This window comes from Rhamphochromis sp. 'chilingali', assembly GCF_963969265.1.
Source record: "Rhamphochromis sp. 'chilingali' genome assembly, chromosome: 14".
Classification (NCBI taxonomy): domain Eukaryota; kingdom Metazoa; phylum Chordata; class Actinopteri; order Cichliformes; family Cichlidae; genus Rhamphochromis; species Rhamphochromis sp. 'chilingali'.
The window spans coordinates 7725020-7752514 of record NC_137941.1 but is presented as its reverse complement, the minus strand read 5'-3'; the positions used below and the strand labels follow the sequence as shown (position 1 = coordinate 7752514).

At 37.3% G+C, this 27495-nt stretch overlaps 1 protein-coding gene across 2 annotated transcripts in view; it reads left to right on the top strand.

Annotated features, from left to right (window-relative positions):
* The window catches only part of LOC308410602 (inactive dipeptidyl peptidase 10-like), a 270936-nt gene that overhangs the window by 182927 nt on the left and 60514 nt on the right, over window positions 1-27495 (top strand). For both annotated transcript variants that reach the window (XM_080904051.1, XM_080904052.1), the window contains exons 4-5: window positions 19000-19094; window positions 21814-21888. In XM_080904051.1, the coding sequence (XP_080760177.1) occupies window positions 19000-19094; window positions 21814-21888 (170 nt within the window). The remainder of the gene's footprint in view (window positions 1-18999; window positions 19095-21813; window positions 21889-27495) is intronic.

Sequence of the window (27495 nt, the reverse complement as noted above, 5' to 3'; positions counted from 1 at the left end):
TGCTAATCTGGCTCTTAATCTTCCAATCTAATCAGAGAATGCTGCACATTTATTCCACTGGAGGGAAAAAGAAGTGAGTCAGAGGCTAGAATAATGCAGAGGTGGGCTCTAATTTAAGGCTCATGTCCACTCTTATTTTGTAAATCAACTTGCAGTGTTAGACTTGGAGCAATAGGAGGCCCATTATTGGATGCTTTTTGTAGCTTTCAGTGATTTTACTTCACGCTGAAGTAAAAACTGAAGAAATACTAAGTGAAAAACATCTCTAAAGCAAAAATCCAGCACATTTTGCGCAAGCTCTGAGTAACCTGTCAAATATTATGGATTCAGATAGATTAGTATTTTGACAAACTCTAAGTAGACGAGTGTCATTGGAAGATGTTCAGTTTGCTTATATTTAAATCCTATATTGCATATTTGTCCCTACTTGCACCCTTATTAAGCCTTAATTATACATTCTACTCTGGTCCACTTCCGGCATAAATTTTGTCATCGGACTGTAAATACGAGGCAACATCTGTTTGCATGCTTGCCCATTTTATGTAACTGCATCGATCTGCCAGAGAATTTACTTGACAGAGCACCAACTGCACATGCACCCCAGGTGGTGAATTTCAAAGAAGTATAACAGTAACAACAATTTGGCCGTGTTGTCTCTTCTACTTCTCCATGTCCACAATACAGTTTAATCAAGGCATTAATCAATAGCCATTAATGCCACATAAGTTTTTAATTAGCTTAACTCTAAATTTTAGTGAAGCAAATTCAGCCAGTCGTTTAAGGAGAATTTCAAAGACTTTCTTCCTTTATTTTGTTACTTGCTACTTAGTAATGATAGCTAAATTGAATCCTATACAAGCAACAGTAGGTGCATTTCATAGTACAGCCATACTAAGAGCTAAGTTTGGCCACAGTTAATAATCTACATCATGTTTGTGTTTTTTATTATTCATGAATTTGCTTTTTTTTTTACAAAGTAGTCACATCAAGACTACTGCATTCAGAGGCCTAACGTAATAATCATATCATAGACAATGATATGATTATTATTTTTCTCCTGCAATAATATATATTACACCTCTGTTCTCCAACTTGGTTCCCACTGCATTTTGTGGAAAGCATAGTGTGGTGAGCAGCTGTAAGATCCTCTAGCACAGAGTAGAGCAGGCAACAAAAACAGAGATGATGCTTATTAATAATAATAATAATAATAATAATAATAATAATAACAATAAACTTTATTTATAAAGCACACTAAAAAACCAAGGGTATACCAAGGTGCTTGACAAAAAATAAAATAGGAAAAAGGAGATGGGAGGGAAAAGAGAAAGGACCTGGCACGTATCAATTATAAAACCTTGACAATTATAATATATAAAAGTAGTTAACAAGCATAACGGATAAAAATGTACCAATGCACACCAAACGTTAACTAGGTGGAAAAGCAAGACTAAATAAATAAGTCTTCAGCTGTGATTTAAACAGTGGCATAGAGTCAGACGCCCGGATAGCAACAGGAAGATTGTTCCATAAGACTGGGGCAGCTACAGCAAACGCACGCGAGATTTCAGCCGAGAACGAGGTTGCTCCAGAAGAAGTTGGGTAGCAGACCTAAGTGCTCTGACAGGAGTGTGTAACCTAAGAAGCTCATTGAGGTAGCTCTGCGCCAAATTATTAATAATTTTGTAAGTGAAAAGTAGTATTTTAAATTGAATACGGTATTTAACTGGCAGCCAGTGCAAGCCAGCAAGAACAGGAGTGATGGAAGAAAACTTCCTGCTACCTGTCAAAAGGCGTGCCGCCGCATTCTGGACAGTCTGCAATCTGACAAGAAGGGAGGAGGAAAGGCCAATGTAAAGAGAGTTGCAGTAGTCCAACCTGGAAGTCACGAATGCGTGAATAAGTTTTTCCAGGTCATTGTGCGGAATATAGCGCTTAGCCTTAGAAATTAGGTGCAGCTGATTAAAACTAGACCTCACAACAGCAGACACTTGCTTGTCAAATTTAAACGAGCTATCCAGTAATATGCCCAAATTACTGGCATAATCAGAAGGGGAGCTAGCAACCAATCTTTAACCTCACGCAAGCATTCACGAAAATAGTGAAAAGACATAGCAAGATCGTCAGTAATCTCAAAATAAATCTGTATATCATCAGCATAGCAATGAAAGGCAAAATTATACTTCTCAAAAATTGCTCCAAGAGGGAGCAGATACTGTATAGTGAAAAGAGAATAGGGCCTAATACAGATCCTTGAGGCACAATACAGCGTACAGGTACCGAGGAAGATGAGAAGTTGCCCAAATTAACCGAGAAAGACCTGTCAGCAAGATAAGATTTAAACCAGTTGAGGGCAGTGCCTCTTATACCCACAGTATGCTCAAGCCTTAGTAGAAAGTCAGAAAGGAGAATATAAAGTTGGTTTCAAAGCTGCTTGCAGATGCACAGTGACTGGAGGAAGGTTTAAACTAGGATGCCCTATATGAGATCTGATCTGTCTGGTGATGCTGTCATTCGGTTAGTTTACATTTTTTTCCCTCTTTTTTTAATGATCAGATTGTTTTTGTGGTAGGTTATTTTTTGCACCTGTTATTGTGTACCGTAGTTGTGAGAATCAAAATGTTTTCCCTGCATTGACACTCTTACCATTTTAAGACTATTCAGGAAGGTGACTACAGTATTTTTAAGGCCAACAGTGTGAGAGACTTTTTACAGAAAACTTTGCCCTGATAGTCCCAGGGTATTTGGAAAATATACCGGAGCAAGAGCTTTTCAAGGGTCAGTAACTATGGCACAGAAACTTACTTCAAATACTGGTTGCTCCAGTGAAATGCCACGTTTATTGGAGAACTCTTCAAAGCCACATCAGCATTTCTTGTTTTCCTCAAAACTAGTCCATAGAAATATCCAGAGGAAAGGCCATGGTTTACTGATGTCCCATTTGAATACACTCACAGCACCGTTCTCATCCCAGGCCTCAAATAAATGCTCATTGCCACTCATTAACAACTAGTCTGGAGTGTTTGTTGAATTAGTAATGTTGTTGCCATGCAGCTCTAAATGAGCTCTTGTGTCATTAATCTACTGCTGTGCTTCTCTGTCCCTAGATACATTTATTCTACCAGAATAAGTAAAAAGTCTTCATTATCCCCAAACTACAACTGAGTGATGTGATGAGAGACTTTAGGGAATGTATTGACATTTACTTTATCTGCTGTGGATGAGATCGCATGGAAGTCTGATGGAAACTTGTTTGATGTTTGAGCAACTAAATTATGAATATTATGATCTATAAACATCTATACTGTAGGTTTGTGTGTGTGTGTGTGTTTTAAATCACATGTAGTGAGACCTTATATAGCTCCAAAATTTAAGATATTTCATAGATCAACATTTATTAAAAATAAATATATACCCACAATATTACTTGCCTGTGCAGTTAATCCTGGTGAAATTAAAAATGCTTTCTTGTGAAGGTGTAAAATGTTAAACAGTGCATCACACTTAACACTGTTGGATCTAGCAGTGGCACTGAATCCTTACATCCCAGCACACGCTGCCGTATTTACTGTCAGCATCTGCAGAACCAAGCGCACGTGTTCTATCTTTAACAAGCTGGCTTTGAGCTTGACCAGCTGTGACATTTGGTGTAACCTTAGGGACTGCAGACTGCAGCATTCGGGCGTTACGCAACCTTGGCTAAATAATTCAGTGTGTGCTATGCATATTACATTGTGCCCAGGGTTTCCACTTGGCCCCTAGATGCTGCACTCAATTGGCTGAGCAACCTCATCTGCCAGTAGAAGAGCTTTCAGGCTAAAATTTAGCTTATCACTGTTTCTAACCTCCCACCTGTATTTTCCTAGGAGACTACGGCCAGTGAAGCCATAGCAGTGTTTGGAAAATTATTGTATTCCAAGTTCAGTACACAAACCCTTTTAGTTTTGTAACATATCATTGTGCTGGAGTAGTATTAAAATGTCTCTCTTTGTGTTTTTAGCTTTAAATACACAAAACATTGACTTTGAAATACTACTTGACAAGTAAAAATACTATGTGGTGTAGTGGGTAAAGTCTGAGATGGAGAGACAGCCAAAAATTGCTCATAGCTGACTATTAAACATGATCTCATCAGTTATAAGTTGTTACTGCCACAACCACCAAATATGTGACTGCAAGGATTTACTATAATGCATCTTATGATTATATCAAACACTAGAAGCATGTGGATAGAATTTAAAATACTGTGTGTTGAGAACATGGCATAGTATCTAGAATCTAGTGTATCTTATTTTGTTCATATAAAAAAAGTCACACATATGAAGGCCTGCATTATAACATTACTAAAATAATGCAGCAACTCCAGCTTTTATGCACGTGTTTCTTGCTGAGAAAGACCATAGCAATTCAGGTAAATAAGAAGAGACTGACTGAGAAGCAATGTTTTTGACTGAAGGCATAACTCTTGTGTACATGAGTTCCTGAGGACTGAGACTCAGGTGGAGAGCTGTGTCATTACAAACTATTTGACCATACAAACCTGAAATCTGTGGCTAACACAGCTAACCTATATGTTATGTTAAACAGCACAAAACATTATATACTGTGAAATCATGAGCCATCATGAGGGGTTAGATTGCAATACATTTACTAGTGAACAATCCTCGCAGTCTTATTTTGAAACTTTAATTGCTGCTAACGAGCTAGCTCAACTAGTCTTCCCCTATTAGCAGATTGATTGGGTACCTCTTGAGGAGATCCTTAATGTCATTGAGTTGTGTCAAGCTTTGGTACAAGCCACTGGACAGTCTCCAACTCAAACATCTTGGTGCATAGGTGGTAAAAGTATTCTTTGTTCTGCTCTTAAGCTCATAGTCATTGGTTATCGTCTCTGATTAGCTATTACTGCTTTGCTGAGTTCACAGAGGCTACAGAGCAGAATACAGTCACCAGCTGTAGTCCAAGACAGTGGAGTGCAATTTACCAGAGAGGCAGATGATTATTGCTTCACTATTTATTGTCACAACCATGAATAGTATCTTTTGTTGTTATATTGAGAAAAACATGGGCATGCTTCCTGAGCATAGTGTTCCCCATATGTGAGAACACCCCCTCCCTCGCAGCCGCTATTACACACTCTAATTCTGTCCAAAACAATGAACACTGAAAGAACATTTATTTATTTATTTTTATTTTATTACCAAGTTGCTGTAGAGTTCAAAAGAGCTAAGTTATAAATTATTTAAAATAATAAATAAAAGAATGTCAAGACTCAGTGTGGTTTAAAGTCAGAGAACATAACAGGGTTTTTAAAATGTCGAGTGTTGACAAAGTGCAGAGAGGAAGCAGCACTCAGGTCCACAGTTTAAGAGCTGTAATTGCAGAGGCCTGGTCACTTCTGTGCTTTAAGGTGGACCTCAGGACCACCTGGGCCATCTACTTGGCAGACCTTACTGAGCTTGTGGGAATTTGCAAGTTCAAAAGTTTAGATAGGTAAGGAGGCTCAAACCATTTGTTGCTTACGGCTTTCTCGTTTACTATGTAACCCTCTAATGTACAAAACAAGGCATTCCCAACATCTCTCACTGACTACTAAAACTTTTTATCTGAAGTTATGTAGCTGTGCTGAATACAAATAAGAGAAAGTTTTGCAGAATCAAGTCTAACAGGTCTTGCTTGGCTATAGGGTTGTTTATCCACAAGAGCATTAGTGAGGTTACTAAGGGTTTGCTGTCAGTCAATGCTCCAGCTCCTTCCAAAGGTGTTTGGTAATGAAGAGGTCAGGACTGTGTGCAAGTCAGTTAGAGCTGGTCAGATACAACCCGTAGGAACATATCCATGGCATGAGACGTACCATAGTTGCAAAACAAGGCAGGTAGTACATAGCACAAAGTTAAAATCAAAAAGTTTCCTATATGGTTATAGACAGACAGAGAAAGCAGAGAAAGCAAACGGAAACAGAGCCTAGGATTCAGGCAGAAAATTAACTACATCATACTGTGACATGGTATAACAAGTGATACAATATACTGACAGACTAACGAGCAGACAGGTGGAAAATATCATGTTATTCGGCAGTAGGAAAAACATTTCAAATAAAATATTTGAAATATTAGATTTAAACAGAGAAGGCAGGATGAATGAATTTTAAATGATCATCCACCAGTGTTCTGTTAAAATTGGGTTTGGTTTGGGTTAAAAGAGATTTCTTGATAAATGTTAGAGGACATTCATCTGGATGCAAAAAACAATGAAGATGCAGCAAAGCTAAGGAACAGTTATTTTTTTTAACTGTCTTGTTTTTATTTGTTTCGTTTTTTAACTAAACCAAAAATAAATAGATAAATAAATGAAAAAAAAACACGTTTAAATTTAATTGAAATGATGGTGAGCCAATAGTATCCACAATTTTTTTTTTTGTTCAATACAAAAATTATATTTTCCATACCCCACCCGATTTTAGAGCCGCTAGTTTAAAGACATTTTGATGATCGAATTGAAAGATTTAAAACAAACAGTGCCGTCCTGTATTTAAACAATAATATATATAAGCATAAATGGATCAGTGAGGTTATATTTTGGTAGCTGGCTATGAAAATAATAATGATGATCATTTTTTACAGACCTTGCTTTGTATACAGGGATCCTTCTCATCCTAAATCAGGAGAGGATCATCCCAAAACTATGACAAAACATAATTCACAAGAATAATAATGAGAAATGTTTAGATGTCACAACCAGGTCAGAAAGAGTATTACAGTACTATGTGTGGACATATATTAAAGAATAACTACCTATTATTATTATGATAATTTGAAAACAGACCAAGAGTCTCACATTTTAGGTACAAATATATTATATTTGCTCTGTTATTACCATTTCCTCAAGCGATCAAAAACAGGCACGTTTAGGAAATGTGATACACTATTATAGGATTCTATAGTTAGAACTGAATGCTGTTATTCCTCCACTGCCTGCAGTCTCCTGGCAGTATTAATCTTTTAATTCCTGACAGTTATGGCAGTTATGTGGGCAGCAGACTCTGGAGCTGGACAGTTAAAAACCCAAATAAATCTGCTGCTTTCAAAGGGAAATTACAATGAGTCTTGTGGCTCACTAAACACAAACACTGGAAGGGGGAGATATCATTACCCAAGTCTTTCTTATTTCTTCAAGCAGTCTTTTTCTATGGCTGTTCACTGAATGGCAATGAATACTCACCCGGGAGAGAATTCCGAGGGATTATTAGTATTTTAGGGGTTGTCACTGAAGTGGCAGGATTTTAAGGCACACATTGTATTTGTTTCTCCCCTTTTGGTGTTCTCCAGGAACACTGAGGAATGCTATATTTGTGTCAAACATATGTCAGATATTTGTTTGTGGATATGAAGCCCAGCTGGGTTTGGTGACATTTCTCCTTCGAGCTAGATACAAAAAGAGTTGTTAAAGAAAAGCATCTTTTTTAGAACTGTGGTCTGTCCACATGTGGCTGACGTGTGAAAGATTATCAGTGAACAGAGAGTTTTCACTGTTCTCTTTCAGAAACAAGTGGAGCTGACAGTGAAGGTGGATGTGGTGCAGTACAAAAATATGGCCCTATTGTTAGCTTGTAGTTTAGCATGGCACCCTATTGTATAAATATGGTTGCTTAATATGTGCATTGTATGTGTGTGAAACTCACTCAACAGGAAAACAAATGCTGCTGGAGTGTTGTTATGGATAAGGACTGTATAACTATCTGAAGTATAAGGCAACAGTAGTTTGATTACACTAAATATTGCATTTCCTTTTCCTTAGTCATAATTTAATACCAGGCTATGTCTGTTCTATTGACTATTGAAGGTGACACAGCCCATCTGCTGTGTTTTCCAAGATGATGCTGTGGTATCATGACGTGGTGCTTCTATTTAAACCAATCTATTTTGTTTACTCTTCAGGTAAAAATGTGATAACAGTTACCCTGAATTTATTTTAATTATAACAGTGTTCTTTTTTGTGTGTTGTTGTTTTCTGGGTATATGCAATGTTGGTCAAGTTACTTGAAAATAGTAATTAGTTACTAATTACTGATTACTTTAACATGATACACAACCTGAATACTAAAAATAATAAAGCAATAGACCTTTCAGCCCAATTCTATTTTTTCTGCATAATCCATCATATAAAATGTAGTTGAATGAAAAAGTCTTTTTTTAAAACTTGTTTTATTAGTGTTAATCTTTTAACTTTATGAATCAAGCAAAAATTTAATTATATGCAACAGTCTTTGAATTGAAGAAATTTGTTTAATATTAAAACCTATTTTCTGCATATTCCAGAATCCCAGTCCCATATTTAAGCTCTGTAGAAGTTACCCACCGAGAGGGACAATGGACCCCCTAATGATCCTCTACCTAATCACATGAGCCACGGTGTGAAAATGGGTGTAGGTCACAATCAGCCAAGGTTTCGGCTGAGCTCATTGCGAAACCTAGCCCCACCCTATCATGTGATTTCATGAGGTCAGATGGCCCAGGATGTGAGTGGGTGTTAAGGCGCCTGGGAAGGGATCTCAAAACTGGATTATAGATGGCAGACAGTTGGTGTTGTAACCCATCGCCTCTGTTCAAAGATGGTCACTCACAGTGGACATAAATGGCTTGAAAGAGGAGTAAAAGAAGTCGTTTATGTCCACTGTGAGCGACCGTCTTTGAACAGAGGCGATGGGTTACAACACCAACTGTCTGCCATCTATAACTCTCTCTCGATATGATTGTTGATATACACACTGCCACGGACGTCGCACGCTCGTATGTCATTGTCATGAGACAATCACAGACAAAATCACAGTTTAGTTACGCAGTAACACAGCATGCTTACGGGAAATTAACAGTAAAAAATTACCTTTTTTGCAGTAGTAATCCCTTACTTTACTAGTTACATGAAAAAAGTGATCAGATTACAGTAACACGCCTCATGTAACTCAGTACTTTTTACTGCCCATCTCTGGTTATATATGGTTATTAATTGATTGTTTGATATTATGCAGTGCACTATTCCCATTAACTAAGATTATGCACAGCAGCAGATAGATATTTACAGAGTATGCACAATCTGTCACATTTTTATGATGTTTCCTCTGCCTTTTACATATGTTTTTTGTTTTACATATTGTCTTTTGTGCCCTCACAAATTCTTGATGTTTCATTTCAGTTTTATTTCATTATTTTTTATTTATTTATTTATTTTTGTAAAATTTTACTTCACTTATTCCTCTGTGAGTGCCGTGTTTATCATTTACAATGTTTATTGAATCACTTTAATGCATTCACTTAGTCAAAATCCCCTATGCGTATATTGAGATTGATCACTTCTACTGATCATAAGAGGCCATCATGAGCATATTCGCCCATTTCCAAGCACATAATCTGACTACTTAGAAAGATAATCTTGATACATTGAGTGTGCATAAATATGTAAAATTAATCACGGCTGTTAGATACAAAGTTGATATAGCTGGTGTTCCCATGAGGCCCATTGCCTGCACTCATAAGCTGCACATACTGTAAAGTGACTATGCACTCACTGCTTACCCTTTTTTCAACAATACAACTATTATCATGGATTTTTAAAAGGGCACAAACCGCTGCGGTCATTTATTATGGCCTATAAATGCTTTCACCAAAAAAGGTGAATAAAAAATCCACACTTTTTAAGTGTCCACTCTTTTTTGACTGAACCACAGTTGCTGGCAAAAAAAGACACCTTGTGATAGGACTCACATCAAAGAAATCCACTTAAAGATATAAGACACAAAGCTAAGGTCTTAAATTAAGCCCTATTCAGGAGAATTCCTATCTACTCTTCAAATAACTCAGATACTGCAGCTGCATGTGTAGCATGTGCTGGGTACAGTGACCATTACTTAAGTCTACATAAGCCTGGTAGAAAAAGTTGAGGTCATTTATTATTCATCGGGTTACAGACGTAGGACATTACTTATACATTAGAATCTTAGCTTGTACTTTTTCAGATAAGAACATTACATTATTTAAGGAGACAAGTGCAGAGCAGTGCAGAGACCTACAGTAATGTTTTAAAGATCACTTGAATGAGTTCCTTTTTATCAGCTCTAAATATTAATTTCACTCCCGTAGGTAGGTGCTGATTTGAGATTTTACACTGCTGAACATTAAATGGCAATTAGGTTGATAATTCTAGAAAAAAGATGTCAGTATTTTTGGAGGGATTGTAGTTTTGCTGCAGTAGTTTTTCACGTCATCAATCTGTTTCCTCCAGGTAGGCTAATTTAACCAATTTTAGTAATCTGTCATCCATAATATAGCTGTAAGATTTTAAGGCTGTTATCCCCGCTCCCATTATATATAGCAAAATTTTTGCAAGAATGTGTGCTATGTTAAAGTGAGTTCCAAAAATATGAAAGCAAGCAAAATTATATCCCACGCATAAACCATGATGTTGTTGCATAAACCTGGTCGTAATCAGAATGTCTGAGGATTTGGAAACACATCAGAACAGAAGTTGTGACATGTAGCATCTGAGTGAGTAATTTAACTGAAGCAGATTCCTGGCAATGACAAATTATTCTTGGGTAGAAATGGTTAGCTTTCCCTGGTATTCTTTCACATTCAGAAGAAAATTACATGGATTTCATATGGACTGGGTAATGTGTTAGGAATGAGAGTATGACAGTCAGCGGTAGCGATTCCATCATCAACCAGGATGAGGCCGGGCATTGTTGTGCCCCAGAAGGAATTCAGGCCCCACTGCACCAGTATAGGGTCTGACAGTGGGTCCAAGAATTTCTTCTCGATATCTAATGGGGTATCCTAATGGATATGCCGCCCAGACCATCCCTGACCCCAAACTAAAACAGTCATACTGAATGATGTTACAGGCAGCATAACATTCTTCATGGCTTTTCCAGACCTTTTTAATCTGTCACATTTGCTCAGGGTGACCCTCCCGTCATCTGTGAGAACCTCTCAGTTCTGGTATTTTATGGCAAATACCAATCAGGTTCCACGGTCCAGGTTCCTCAGTTCACCCTCATCCCTGTTTCTGATTTTTTTGGGTCAGACTTTCATACCAGTGGCCTGCTGGAGATTATTTTGTAGGGCTCTGGCAGCAGATAGTATGGCGGTCCTGCTGATGGGTTAAGGGCTTCCTATGGCCTTGTCTGGCTCTCCTAGAGCAACTGCCTGTCTGTTGAAATCTCCTCCATTCTCTTCAGACTGTGCTGGTAGACATAACAAAACTTCTGGCAATGGCACTTATTTATGTGCTCTCCTGGAGGAGTGGGACTTCCTGTGCAACCTCTGTGGGGTCCTAGTATTGCTTCATGCTATCAGTAGTGACCCAATCCATATGCAAAACTAGTTAAAATGGTCAGAAAATGTGTCAGAGGCCTCTACTGGCAAAACCTGTTGTGGGGGTTGTGTCATTGCTGGCCCTTAAATCACCTGTTAATTTCACTAACACCAAAGCATCCGAAACTGATTAACAACCCCATCTCCTACTTAACTGACCACATCAATATCCAAGAAGTTTAATTGACTTGACACTATCAATAAAACAAGTTCACTTTTTTATTTATTTTAACAGAGCTGTGATCCATTCCCATTGCTTGTTGAAGTTGCAGTCAAATAGTAAATTATATTTAGGAAGATTCCTAAATGACTGAAGTGATTCATAATAAGAGCTGGTCTAATTCTATAAATATGAAGGAACAGTGCTTCAGTGTTACTTTATTACTTCCTGGACATCTTTTATGAAAAGAAACATTTCAAACAATGCATCAACTAAGTTCATGCAAACAACGATCAACACAACTAATTACATAAATTGTAATGTGTAGTGTTGTTTTACCGACTCATATAATTTTTAAACTTTCAGTAACTTTTAAACTTTAAAAGGATCCTCGCTGTAGTTAAAGAAGTTTGTTTTGAAGTTGTTTCCTGTGTGAAGCACCTATAACACCAGTTTAAAAATGTGTTCTATAAATAAATATAATTAAATTTGATCAAGTGAAATTGGAACTCACTTTGTATTGGACCTTATTTTGGGCATTGCTGCATAGCCAGTTTTTAAGAAAATAATTTTATTCAGAGATGAGTTCAAGTGGATGAGTTCTTCACCAGGAAAGGTTGACACAGGTGAGCAGCTTTTCTTTATATAGTCATTTAATTTAATTCCACCTTGGTAATGAAATTATATTTTTCACTGGGCTGTCAACCTTTTTACAACCTGCATAAAAAAATACGATTACATGTGGCAAAGTGCTTAAGATGCTTTTTTGGTACTACATTTCAAAACAGTGCCATTTTTTTGTGGGAAAATCATAAGAACAATGTCTGCCATTGCATTAAAGCAGTGGTGTCAAACTCAGTTGCACAGGGGCCAAAACTAAAGGCACACTTTAGGTCGCGGACCAAACAAGATAAACATTTTTTGAACACACTAAAACAATGGGTTTTTTTAAACATAAATACGAATAAAAACAGACAGTAACATTATTCCAGAATAAATGGCGGTGATTTAAACCTTTAGCTCAGATAAAGTTTACGGTCTGCGTTACGGTGATCATTACATGCTCCATTTTTAGGACTTTACCACACAGTGTTTCCTGGTGTGTGATGCAGTAATATGCAGTTAACTCACGGTACAGTTCTCCTCTTGCATCTTTACTAGATTCTACATCCTGCACAACACCAGTGCTCCATCTGTTGTCCCAGGGCAGTTTCATGTCAGTTACACTTTGAAATACGTTTTCATAAATGTCTTTTCCTGTCGTTGTCCCGTGCATCGATTTAATGTCCAATATTTACACTCCATGGATTCAGATGGTCAGCTGTGCAATGTCCAGCATGTCTGTACTTTCAATCCACAGCAAGAGAGTATGCAATGAAGTTTTTGCTTCTTTCACACAACTGTGTTCTTAAATCAGTGGCCATCTCACCAACCCGATCAGCAATCATATTTCTCCTCAAGCTCACATTTGCCAAAATCTGCGTTTTGTCTGGACACAAGACGCACACCTTCATCATGCAGCTCTTCAGAAACTCTCCCCCGGTAAATAGCCCGGTGTTCTGGCTGTCTCCTCTGCTACAATAAAACTTGCTTTTACAACAGCTTCACTTTGTGATTTTGCTCTGGTGACAAACGTCTGCTGAAATGTCAGATTCTTCTTTAGCTCTTCTACTTCTGTAGTTTCTGCATTTCAGTTTTTCAGCTTATGTTGTGACTCGTAGTGCCGTCTTAAATTAAATCCCAGCCACATTAGCTCCACAAATAATAAATGGGTTTACCAGCAATGTTTCTAAACATACAGTATATTCAGTCTCCCACCAGTGCTGAAAGGCTCTGTTTTCAGAATCAACTTTTCTCTTGTTTTCAATCAAGGTCAAGAAAAGCTGTGCAGTCAAAGACAAAAGGACTATTCAACCGATCTCGCTTTTGATAGTAAGAAACTGGGTTTGGAACCTATATTTAATATATTTCTACGAGACAAGTGTACTGAACACAAAGCACTTCTTTGGAAACCCGATCGTTTTTTTCCAATGCAGGATCACATAGACCAAAAGTGTGAACACAATTATATTGAAGATCAATTTTTGAGAAACAGAAAAGCACCTTCATCCTACACACATAATTGATTAAATATCATCCTGGTCACAGAGAACGAGCAGCACCTCAAAGCTTTGAACTCTTGATCAAGTATCTTAGGGAAATTCCCAATAAGCTCTTTTCCATAGTTTACATCTGTGATGTGGGGGAGTCAAATACATCATTATTATTATTATTATTATTATTATTAATGTTTCAAAAATTAAGTATTTTTAATCACCTTGTCGCTCACTTGCTCACTTGTTTGTAATGAAAAATATTTTACATCCAAACCAAAGCCAAGAGTAAAGCAGATCAATCTTAAAGTATTTTGTGTTTCTTCATTTGTTTGCTAAGACTGTATCAGAAAGGTGAAAAGCAGTCAGTACACCACTGACTGAAACACAACATCTGGAATGTTTGGGATTAACCAGTAAAGACGGCTACTACATGTGAAGTACAGCTGTTACAATACCAATGGCAATGAATAACCTCTGGGACCCAGACGTGACCCTTACCCTGATCCACGCATTGTTTGCTCTCACATAATTACACTGCCAGTGAGCCGAGCAAGCAGAAACGAAACCAAAGAAAGTAGTTTTGTGCCTAAAGCTAACCAAAATGTAATCACATGAAGAAAAAAATCAATAATAATTTATATTTTTTGAAAGGAACCTAGAACATATTTACACTTTAATATTACGAATCTGGTTGAGGGATCCATATAGTATGACCGATTCTAACCATTTATTATAGTGAGATATAAGTGTAAAGACAAATCAGGGTCCACCATCATTACCAGGAAGCTTAAGAAATAAGGAACAATAAGACAAATACTGTAATACATTCAGTAGCGGTTTTTGATACGGGCGGTTGCCCGAGGAGGTGGGGGGCGGCATCACGAGCATCGGCAAAAAATAAAATAAAATAAAATAAAATAAAATAAAATAAAATGCTCGTACTCATGCTGCCCCGACGTCATGCCAGCGCATATTGGGAATGGCATAGGCACCGATCGGTTTTCTATCGCCCATTTGCTGGGAGTAAGGGCGCCCTCCGTTTGCGAGGTGCGCCTGCTGATTACGGCTCAGGGAGGAGGGCGGGGCGGCGGGGGATTCTCTGTTCTGGCTGGAGCAGCATCTAATAACCAGCTCGCAGAGGGAGTGTTCGCCCAGGGTGGCAAACAGGCATAGGACCCCCACTGAATACATGTACGTTTTGTGTGAGTCTAACAATGTAACACAACATCACAAGTTTTAAGATCAAAAATATACTCATCTATAAACAACAGGGTAAAGAATGAGTGGTGGCACTCGGGACCTACAAATTGGAGCCAGAGTTTTGGCACAGTGTTCACAGCTGTTGTAAGTTTGCTGTTGTCACTGACATGAACATAAACAAAGCACGGTACATTTTCTGTAAATGATACACCCTGCATGTTTAGAGTCAGTTTTACATGGAAATTTAAGAGCGAACAGTGTCACTGTTTTTTCAGCATTATGGCAAAATTGGTTAACTCAGCAGTGTATAGAGATGCAACTCAGGCTTCATTTTTGCACCAGCTCCTAGGAAAATGCCAATCTGTATAAACACGAGAATATTACTAATGAAGACTAAACCCACAATGTATCTACTTTACCTGTATCAAGGCAGACTGACTGCATCACAGCTGTGTCAGGTAGCATCTTGAAATGCTGATGTTGAGGTGGATTGCAAGGTATTTTGTAGATGTGCAACTATTATAGCCAAATGAAATACCGTATTTAAATTTGTCAATTTGGTATATAAATCCAGTAAGAGCAGGACTATTGCAGTAGCTGATGTGGCTCTGCACTGAAATGAGCCTGCTTCAGGTAATACCATATTCTACTGTATATGTAAAAACAACTATGGCCATCATCTGGATCTGAAAAGACACGCTTTCTGCAAATGCCATCTAAGGTATGAGGCTGTTTCGTGTTATTAAGAAATATTCATTGTAATGTTCTGTAACTTTATTCAGACATACAGAAGCTGTTCTGGAAAGAGCCACAGTGTGTGCTGTATTTGACACTAAGCACATGAGACTGAACAGCATGACCAATATACCGAAATCTTTTGTGTGCCAATCGATTTCGCCGTCTTCAATCAGATGTATTCCGTTTCAAAGGTTTTAGGGTTGCAAGTGTGACTTGGTGAGATTGCTGTTGTGACATTTATCAACAAATGAAAAGGTGGAATATTCTGACATTGCGCAACTGTGTTAAATTGCTGTCAGATTACTGGAAAGAACATCTGAAAAGGGTCAAAAACTTGTGATGGAAACCTGAATGGAGAATTGTGCTTGTTCAGGCAGCATAGTGAAATTTTAGCTCACATTAGCTCATTCAACCACAGGCTCATTCATCATCATTCATCAGCCACAGCTTCCATCCAATAAGGTCCAGTCATTTTTATGCAATTCATTCAATGCACTTTTATTTGTATAGCCCAACCAATATTAAATATTGCAGCTGAAGGGGTTTGACAGTTATAAAAACATTATCACCTGACATTTCTTGCCGTTTCCTCAAATTTGCAGCTAAAGCGCCATTCACCTCTGTGACTCTTTTCTTGCATACTTAACTTTTAAGATTGTCAACCTTTATATGTGTATCTGATTGTTCCGAAGATGTTACTTCCCTGGCAGGAAACTTGGCCCTGTTCTTTCTCAGAGCTGAATATTTTGAATAGTTTTTGAGTACCCTGAAGATCCTGATTCAAGAGGTGCTGTTGCTACGGAGATGAATGTCTAATGTTTGTATTTTGCATTGAAAAATTCTGTTGTACAGTAAACTACCACAAACTCATCTCCAGTTCATGCCATGCAGTATGAGCTCCTCTACTGATAAAAATCTACTGAACAAGTTTTACATTAAAAGAAGATAATATAAAAGTGAGTTTGGGTATTGTGGCTATCAATTGTGAAATATTCTTCGGTCATGCTTATTTGTTTGTGCTACTTCCACCGTAGATTTATATACTGAACCCTCAGCTGAAGTCAGATGCACTTTAGTCGTGGTTATATGCGACTGTGATGAAATGATAACATTATTACTTACTTATTAGCAGGTTAACGTCATCTGAGAAAAGCCATTACTATTACTTTATTTATAATCCTCAGACTATCTTTAAAACGTATTTAATCAAGCTTATCAACAACACATTTTCAGTTTTTGCAAGTGTATATATCTAAATATATATAAGGAAACATATTAATTCACAACCGTTGTCTTTAGAGTTCGAGTGTTATTCAATTATGTTATGGTTATGTTTAGGTGAATCAATCATCATCTGCTTTAATACAAAGCAAGTCCATATATTTATTCCCTTTCTTACTCTCTATCCATCACAACCTCCTCTTACTTGTTCTGCAGTTCACGTATGTTTTACATTTTTTGTTCATTGTTTGTTTTGCATAATCCACCCAGTGATAACTTTAGAAAACGGTTATGATATACTAAGGCAATCATTTAATATAAAGGTAACTAAAGATCTATTATTTATCCTAAAACATGGGAGCAAAACAGGAAAAAAAAACCCTCCGGCAAACAAAAACAAAATAAAAAAGATAATAAATGAATAAAAAACAAATAACTTAATAAAGCCAAAAAATTCCATCAAATAGAATAAACAAATATTTCAATTAACTAAAAATAGATCTCAAATAAACAAAATAAAGAATAATTGAAATGATTAAATAAATAAAAGTTGAAAGAATAAAGTAGTTTCATAAGGTCTAATCAAAACAAACTTAATAGTAATAGTAATTTTTATAGATAAATATCAATAGCAAATATGAAAATGGCGTCATAAACTTGAGTATTAAAAACAACAGGCAAAAAAACAGAATTTTATTTTTAAAACACAGCAAATCCATGGATAAACTTTCCTATACTGCAGATCTCAGTATGGTGAATCAAGCAAAATTAATATTTACCTTCTGATAACATGTCTTCTAACATGTCTTTGGATGATCTTCTCCTAAATGCAAATGCAGCAAAAAGAGAGACATACCTCACAAACAGTTAAACAAATGACACACAGACTGCAGCTCCAGCCTGCTGCGACACTTTGATAGATGCGTTTGGGGCAAAATGCTGGAGATATATATAAGCGGGATATATATAAAACAGATTTTAGCCAGAAGCCAAGGTTTGGGACAAATTGTTTTCACCTGACAATGGCACATAATGAAAAGCCAAAAAAGGATTAATTATCTGGGAACAATAAATGTTTGTTCCAAGTGTCCATTAAATGTTCAGATATTTCACTTTGGATTGATAGCTATCCAGCAGAGCTAGCCAAAGAAAAATCTGAGGGTGAATTCCCAGAGAAGATAAAAATTTCAAGGTTAACTTTTTTGCTGTTTCTGAGAGCTAACTATACTGGTCGGGTTTTTTTTTTTCTTCTTTCAATACTCTTTGTCACATCTCTGCCACCCGCTGTTTTTATGGCATTGCTCACCTCACTGTTTGTTACACCAGAGATTCATTTGTCCTTTTGTTCGATTCGTCAAACCCACATTTTGTCACTGCTTCAGCCTCACTATTTGGGGCCTTTATTTGCAGCTAGAATAGTACAGGAGCTGCATTCATACAAGTACATTTGAAAGCCGGATGCATAATTTGAACAGGTGAAACAAAAAGAAAAGTATACTTAATTGCTGGTGCATTTTCTCCCTGTGCCTGTTAATTTGGAAGCTGCTGTTTGTGATGATGGAAATCTGCTCTTTACATGGATAATTTCACTATCAATAACATGAATGAGGAAAATTTTGCTTATCCCCATCAGATTTCTTTGTCTTTCACTACACCGAGCATTAGGATTGTTAGTATAATGTGGATTCACTCTGCTTGTATGAATACTATAAATGTGGATGCATACATTCCTTGACATTTATGGTTGCCTGTGTTTCTCAGTGTTTAGCTTTAATACAAACCAAACAATGCAGTCACGTCCATCCAATTCTGCTCTGTACAAAAAGATGTTTTCCTGGCAGCGTCACACAATGCTGCTCCCATCAATACACAGCATGCCGCGCTACCTGCGAGATGAAAAATCTGGGCATTTCCTTTTGTGTTTGTCTGACAGTTAAATCTCACTTTTCATGCTCGCAGTTAATCACATTACATCACCGTCGCTCAAACTCGGCCCCTTTTGGCTGTCTGCGGCGTTTTTACTGTTTTTTAATTTGAGGGAACAGTGAAGCTGAAAAGATGTTGTTTTTAATGGCATCTTGACAACTCTAAACAAATCCACAATGGCTGCTTTGCTTTGTTCTTTCAGTTTAAAGTTTTTCTCTACATTTTTATGACAGCTTTCAGAATTCATGCAGGTGTTTTTTTTCTTTGTTCTCCCTTTTTGTTCACACAGACTCTGAAGTCATCTACAGGAACAGTGACGGCCATGTCATCAAGTTCAACATCCTCACAAATGAAACAGAGATCGTCCTGACAAACGGCACATTTGTAAGTAACTATTAGTCTTGTTTACTGGCTGGTGACTGCCATTCAAAAGTTTGGGCACACTCTATTCTGGCGTGTCTATAGGAAATTAAGAAGCCAAAACTGTCTCAAATATTAATTCACTAGCTGGGCCCAAGTCCTCATTTAAGGTTTGGTAGCATTTTTAGTAGATAAAGGTGAATAGCTTAATCAAGAAATGAGCTCCGGTTTGGGGAAGGCCCCGATGGGGACTGGGCCTGGCAGGTCCCCATGTACTAATGAGAAGTGAAAGAATTGAAAAAACGTGAGGGAGGGAGGGTGGGGCATGAAAACAAGAACAAACAGCTTGTAGAACTGGAGGAGTCATATATAGATAAGACCCAGAATGGGTGTGTTTGGAGGCGGGGTCCGGCCCCTGACATTTAGATAACTTCTCTCCAATTGATAAAAATATTTAAAGGTACATTTTTTGCATTTTGCATTTGTGACCTTAAAAATAATTTCAAACTAAATGTAAATAAAATCATCAAATTTGACTATTCTGCTAAATAAAGATCATGCTTTATTTTCATGTAACACCAATTTGTACCACAGGTTGGTGTAGAGAGTCAGTGTAATGTTTAATTTACTAGGCAGAAGAAAGCTTTTTCATTTAAAATGGTAACTTTGCAAAAAGAAAACTATGTAAGCTAATTGAGGTAGAAACTGAGGGTGAAACATAAGGTAATTCAAAAAGAGTTATAGAGATATGATCAGCCCCTAACAGCCCTTGGTAAAATTTTGTCTCTGGTGAAAGTTTAAATCCTCTTTGGATTGGTCTTAAATGTTTTTCATTAAGATTAAGAGAATTTCCATTCAGTTGATTTTTTTTCCTACCCTCTACATATTTAGGTTGCACAGTGGTGTTGCTCGTTGTAGACTGTACTCTGTAGTTTCACTTTCTGGCATTTTGGGTAGAAAGGTTAGAAAAATAAAAGCATGTTAATCTCTACATGAGAGATTTTGACTTTGGAGTCCAGAGTTTGGTTTCCAGGGGCAGTGACTTTGTTATTAGGTGGTTCTTGCCATGAAGAAGGACCTGTGATGTGTGTGTCGGGGTGGGTGTGGGGGGTTGCTGTAGGCATCTTTGAAGATTTAAGTCAACACTTATCTAGCATGACCACAACAGCGTGATTCAGATACACGCATCGTATTTTGTTTGTACTTAAAGTGATCTTCATTTGTTGAGCCAAAACATACCCAGTGTTGTGAAGGTTATTTTTAAATGTATTCCACTACAGATGACAGAGTGCATGGCCCAAAATGTAGTTTGTAACGTATTCTGTTAAGTTACTTAATATGAGTAACATATTCTGAATACTTTGAATTACTTGATATATTGTCATGCTTTTTACAACTACATGAATCTACAGGATGGGCCATTTATATGGATACACCGTAATAACATGGGAATGGTTGGTGATATTAAAGTCCTGTTTGTGGCACATTAGTATATGTGAGGGGGCAAACTCCTCAAGATGGGTGGTGACCATGGTGGCCATTTAGAAGTTGGCCATCTTGGATACAACTTTTGTTTTTTCAATAGGAAGAGGGCCATGTGACACATCAAACTTATTGGTAATGTCACAAAAAAAACAATGGTGTGCTTGTCTGTGAAGGTTCTCAGTCATCCAGGTCATCGTAGTCAAAGGAGCTTGCAAATAAAAGCGTCTGGACTTCTTTAAGTTACTTGAAGACGTTTCACCTCTCATCCGAGAAGCTTCTTCAGTTCTAAGGTCAAATGGTGGAGAGTCCCAGATATAAACCTAGTGGGAGTAACCCCCCACAGAGGGACAAAAGGACCCCCTGATGATCCTCTAATCGCCTGAGCCAAGGTGTGAAACTGGGTGTGGGTCCCAATCAGCCAGAGTTTCGGGAGGGATCTCAAAACTGGATTATAGCCATCTATAATCCAGTTTTGAGATCCCTTCCCAGACACCTTAACGCCCACTCACATCCTGGGCCATCTGATCTCAGGAATTCGCATGATAAGGTGGGGCCAGGTTTCACAATGAACTCACACGAAACTCTGGCTGATTGGGACCCACACCCAGTTTCACACCTTGGCTCAGGCGGTGTATCCATATAAATGGCCCACCCTGTACTATTGCTGTGTAATTTATTGCTATTACTGAAGGCTACTTGCCACCGAGCTAACATCTTTAGCTGGTGTTAGCTGAGGTTAGTTCATAGACAGCAGACTGGTAGACTTGATGGATAGCATTAACAACCTGCTAGCTGCAAATAATCATGTGCAGTTCTGATGTAACAGGACACTTACATTGGAGGCTCTTATTGCGTGTTTTGTTTGGGTTTCTGGGGATTCATAGAATTACCAAAATTAGAAACAGGAAAAGACCACTGTGTAATCCATTTATTTCTACAAAATCACTGTATTCTAATTGTCACCTATTTAAGCGGTAACTGTAACAGAATACAGTTACTCATATTTTGTATTTTAAAGACGTAATGCCGGTACATGTATTCTGTTACTCCCCAACACTGAACATACCTGCAGACTAATGATAGCTGACAGTTGATTGCATCAGATCCCCTGATCTTCACACTCAACTGACCTAATGTAAACTCATCGAGATTCATTGGTTGAGTAGGTGTACTGAAACTTTTCATTGGTACTGTACTTTAGAGTTGATCTTTTTTGTCGTATTGTAAAATATTTCTTCTTCTTTATTATTTTCATCAGATTAACTTCAACGTGGCGAAGTATGCAGTCTCCCCTGACCTGAAATATGTGCTCTTCGCATATGATGTGAAACTGGTAAGTTTGTTAGATCTGTACAATCATCTTTTTTTTTTCAAGAAGAAAATACTCTTATTTTTTTTTTTTATTTTCTTATTTTTCCTTCTCTGTCATACTGAGACTGTTATATCTACATATGGTGTGTATAGAATATGCAATGGAATGCAGACACTGGCTGCCCTCTCAGATGGGTGGAATGTAAATAGATAAGTTTGGGCTGTTGGTTTCATACCATTTTTTTATGTTGACTTAAACTGTGCCTATAGGACTCTGCGCTTATTGAGTTTTTGCTTTGTAAACAGACAGCGACTCTTTCAGTGCACAACATGCTCAGCATGGAACAATGTGGTCACTGCTGCTGGGAAAAAGGAGTCAAATAATTTACTTGAAGTCACAGTGAAACTGAAATAAATGCATTTTCGTATTTTCTCATTGTGTTCCTGACTGGACTGAGTAGACTTCATGGGCAGGTTAAGCCAACCATGTGCTTCAGATATAGTTGGAATTTTGGTACATGGTTTAGTGAGTGTAAAGCAGGCTGTGATCCATTTAAAAAGGAAATGACTTTCTTGGCTTCAGTGTTGAGACAAGTGTTGAGCAGATCACCGAAAATGTTTTTTTTTATCTTATTGGGGGGAAAAAGTAAGATGCCTGCCAAGATTTTATTGTTTTTATTTATCCCTGGTTAGGCCCACATCTTGTATTTTCATTTATTTATTTATTTATTTTCATTCCAGGCCCCATGTGACCTATAACATAGTCACAAGTTAACCACATAAACCATGGTGGGCCCTGATCTGGCTCATGAAAGCCTGTGTGGGGCCAATTATAGGCCATAAATCCATGTGGCTCCCACACACACAAGATCACTCTTTAAATTACCTATGAATAATGCTATAAACTACATTCTCACTTGCATTTCATGGGAAATAAATTTTCTAATATATTTTTTTGTTGCCTTGTGACCGGCAGTATGTCCAGATGTCTAGGGTGTACCTCCTCCCTCCCTAGTACTTTCTTAGAAATATAATTCACAATGTAGTTTAGTTGTATAGGAACTTATTTTGGGGAATTAGATTATAAACACACATATAAATACAATGTTGAATAAAATGAATGAATAAAAGTACTTAAGAAAAGAACTCCTGATTGAGGTTGTCATACAGGGTTAACAGAGAGAGAAAAATAGGGTTTTGTTGTAAAGGAAATTCTGAATCATAACATATTTAATCAGTAAAGTGTCAGGAAAGAAATTACCCTAATGAGATAGGACAGGTTCCTCAAATTCTAGATGCTTGTGGTTCAGGACTAAAGCCAAAAGATTATCAACAGAAACTTCATGTGACATCTTCCAGAACATGGAGGAGGATTTGTGCAACGTTACAGAAGGTCTAAAATGCACAGTGACAGAAATATAATGATATTTAAAGAGCAGCAACCAGCGATTTATTGCCTCAGGAAACTCTGACAGAAAAAAAGGTGAATATGAGGCTTTCGGTAACGTGGGAAGAAGAAGTGACAAAAGTGAAATTAGAAAGCAAGAAAGAGCAGAAATGTATGTTCGGTGAAATAAAATCAGCATGAGTAAAGAAAGCTAATCATCTGAACTTTGTTACTGCTATTGTGTTTTGTGTCATTATGTTATACTTTTATAGCACATAAACTGTGGAAAGATAATCTGAAGGAAAACTAGAATGTAAATCAACAGTGAACTGGCAGTAGTTTAATTTAACCCAAGAAGAAAGGGAAGTAATTTAAAAGGAAGTTTAATCAGAACTTCCATTTGGAGTGGTTGTTGTGCTCTAAATCAAGAAATACTTCCTGGCTTGATTATGCACTGAGAAAAGGAAAAACATGTACTGCTGTATTTTCAATTGTAATTTAAATTATACATTATTTGAAAGCAAGCAACCAGTCATTTTAAGATACAATATTCACTGCATCAATAGCTGTTTACCTTGTCATAAAAGCGACTACATGGTATTTTCTTACCTTGTTATTTTAGGAGCATGCTTAAATTGCATGCTGTACCCTGTTTCCACCTTCACACACATTAAATAATTATTTACTGCCCATGCTGACCCCAACCCTAACTCTACCAGAATATGCAGAGAATATATATGCAAAGAAAAGAAAAATGCCATTCATGAAAAAAAATAATTTTTTAAAGATGAAATTTTTACTGTTCTTCAAATCATGGTAGGGTTAGAGTTGACACTGATGATAACTTTGAGCTCACAAGGTTAAAGGGACTTATGCGTGTATTACATTGCACAGTGACAGTGATATGTTGGACACAGACAGAGCGCAGTGCAATGTGATCTGAATTGCCTGCGAAAAGTACATTTACACAAGAGTAGATTGAAAACATGAAGTATGTGTCCCCTGCTTTTTAAACAGGTTTTAATGTTATGAGAAGAAATTTTTAACCCCTTTAACAGAGGTTAAAAATCAAGCGGACTAACTTACAATTTGTCTTGTCATTCAAATGCTTTATTTTAAATGATTGCAACCAAAAACAAAAGGAAATAAAAGAGCATCACCAGGTGTTGAAAGACAAACCCATGCTGAAATACATAGTTGAATAAACATCTAAGCTTCAGTCCTCATGGGCTTAATAAATTTTGACGAGGGCCAGGGTCAGGGGGTGATTAAAATTCCTTTGTGGCTCATGCTGAGACTGGCAGATCACGTTTATTCACTACTAGAGCAGCGGGGCAAGCTTGAACCATAATTACCGGCTTTCCATCAGAAAAGAGTAGATGCAAAATGAGATATGCAAATTGGACCCTCCACTCTGGAAGGGATCAACTGTGAGGATTAGTGACAAGGAGATTAATCAGAGCTGATTTGCATATTTTGAATGAAGGGTTAGACTTACAATTTGGAACAATAAAGTACACCGAGTGGCCGGAAGCCCAGCTTATATTTAGCACAAGGTTATACTGACACAAGAATCTAATAGAAATTGCACTGTTGGTCCATTTCTAATCTAAAAAAAGGAAGCATATAAAATTGCTGTTAATTTAAAATGACTTCCTGTGTGCCTTGTTAAATCCCTTGGCAGCAGTAGCTGACAAACAGTAGGCTTTTTTTTTTTTTAACTAATAGGCAGTAGCAGCGGTATTGTGTAAAAACACCAGCCTTTATGTACACTGTCCTGCACCTCTAGCACACTTTGAAATTAAACTATGCAGCTAAATCAAACAGCGAGGGAACATCTTACAGTCACAGCTTTGGGTATACCAATAATAAAACATGTTAATACAGTCCTTCCCTTTAGGATGTAATCTTCAGAGGCTGTAAATCAGAATCTTTCCTACACAAACTGACTTCGTTTATTTCCTTTGATATTCAACGTGACTGCCTCAAGTTTTAAAGAGTTAAAGAGACTTGATCTGGTGACCCATAAATAATGGCAAATGTTGTGCTGTGCATTTATCCTTTTGAAGTGCTGATGAATAATTAATAACATAAGCAGGATGCATGCAACAAACTTCCTTATAACAGAACACACAGCTAACATCAAACTCAAGAAAACAATAATTCAGTGAAAAAAATCACTTCAAATTACAGTGGAAAGAAATAAAAAACAATGAAAGTATTTATTTATTACAAATAAATAATTAGATGAATAGTTTTCCACTTTCATTTTCAGCAGACTGACTGTTTCTTGTCTACAGAACTTGTTTTATAATCTTTTTTATATTTGTTTTAGTTCTTGAGAGCTTTTATTAATTAATGCAAAATATTGAAAACTTTTTATTTATTTATTTATTTTACAAAAATTGTAATATGTTCTAGCTTATCTGTTGTGCACATTATGAAAAACAATATTAAATTTGGACTGTCTCCATTCGAACAAACAAAGAAAAGTCTTGGAAATAACTAATAAAATGTCACTGTCATGACTTAACTTTCGAGTGCCTTGTCATATAAATATGAAAAACACAGTTTTAATACATTAAATTAAAGGAGACACCTGTAGCATTAAATTAGTTACATTATCCTCATGAAAATGCTAGGTACATATACACATTTTATTTCAGTAAATAAAAATATGAAATGGACAGGTTCTTATGTAAGTCTTTGGTACTTGAGCACTCAAAGCACTTTTCTTCTACACCTAAGAAACATTCACAAAAATAAATGAAAAACAAAACCTAAGACTGATATAATTCCTGAATGTCTGTTGCAGTAGTCTTTATAAAGTGATGTTTTTATTGCATGCTGCTGAATTGCATTCCTAATTGTAATTGTCATCTGCATTGGGATTTACCTACAAAACTAAGACTCTGTCAACTCATGCTTATTCCACTGGAACTGGAAGAGATTATGTAGAAGCCAGGTGCTGCTAATCAAAAGCATTTAGTTAATTGATAATCAGAGAATGTGAGCAACTCGATAAAAGCAGATGTTTTGGCAGTTTGCTGGTGGGCAAATTCACCTCACGGTCAGATTGTGCATTAAGCATAAAATGCAATACCAAATAATAATGGTCAGCATGGTGATGGAGGGGCGATGATTTGTGCTTGTGTTGAAGCCACTGTTCCTGGGCACTTTGCTGTCGTCAACCATGAACTGCTCTGTGTGCCAAAGTCACATGTGAGGTCATTTGTTTGACAGCTAAAGCTTGGCCTAAACTCGGCCATGCACATGAGAAAGATCCCACAGCAGCAAATCTACCACAGAATGGCTGAAAAAGAAAAGAATCAAGAATCAATCAATAGCTCCTTGAAATGCTGTAGTGGGACGGTGAGAGTGCTGTGCATAAATGAATGCCTGCAAACATCAATAAACTGAAGCAGTGTTCTGGAAGAGTGGACCAAAACTGTTCCACAATGATGAGAAACTTAAGTCACACAGAAAATGACTACTTCAAGTTATGAGGTGTACTTAGCTTTTCACAACTGTATTTCATTCTACAGGGTGGGCCATTTATATGGATACACCGTAATAACATGGGAATGGTTGGTGATATTAAAGTCCTGTTTGTGGCACATTAGTATATGTGAGGGGGCGAACTCCTCAAGATGGGTGGTGACCATGGTGGCCATTTAGAAGTTGGCCATCTTGATACAACTTTTGTTTTTTCAATAGGAAGAGGGCCATGTGACACATCAAACCTATTGGTAATGTCACAAGAAAAACATTGGTGTGCTTGGTTTCAACGTAACTTTATTCTTTCATGAGTTATTTACAAGTTTCTGACCACTTATAAAATGTGTTCAATGTGCTGCCCATTGTGTTGGATTGTCAATGCAACCCTCTTATCCCACTCTTCACACACTGATAGCAACACCACAGGAGAAATGCCAGCACAGGCATCCAGTATCCGTAGTTTCAGGTGCTGCACATCTCGTATCTTCACACCATAGACAATTGCCTTCAGATGACCCCAAAGATAAAAGTCTAAGGGGGTCAGTCTTGGGGGCCATTCAACTGGCCCACAGCGACCAATCCACTTTCCAGGAAACTGTTCATCTAGGAATGCTCGGACCTGGCACCCATAATGTGGTGGTGCACCATCTTGCTGGAAAAACTCAGGGAACGTGCCAGCTTCAGTGCATAAAGAGGGAAACACATCATCATGTAGCAATTTCAAATATCCAGGTTTCCATTGAT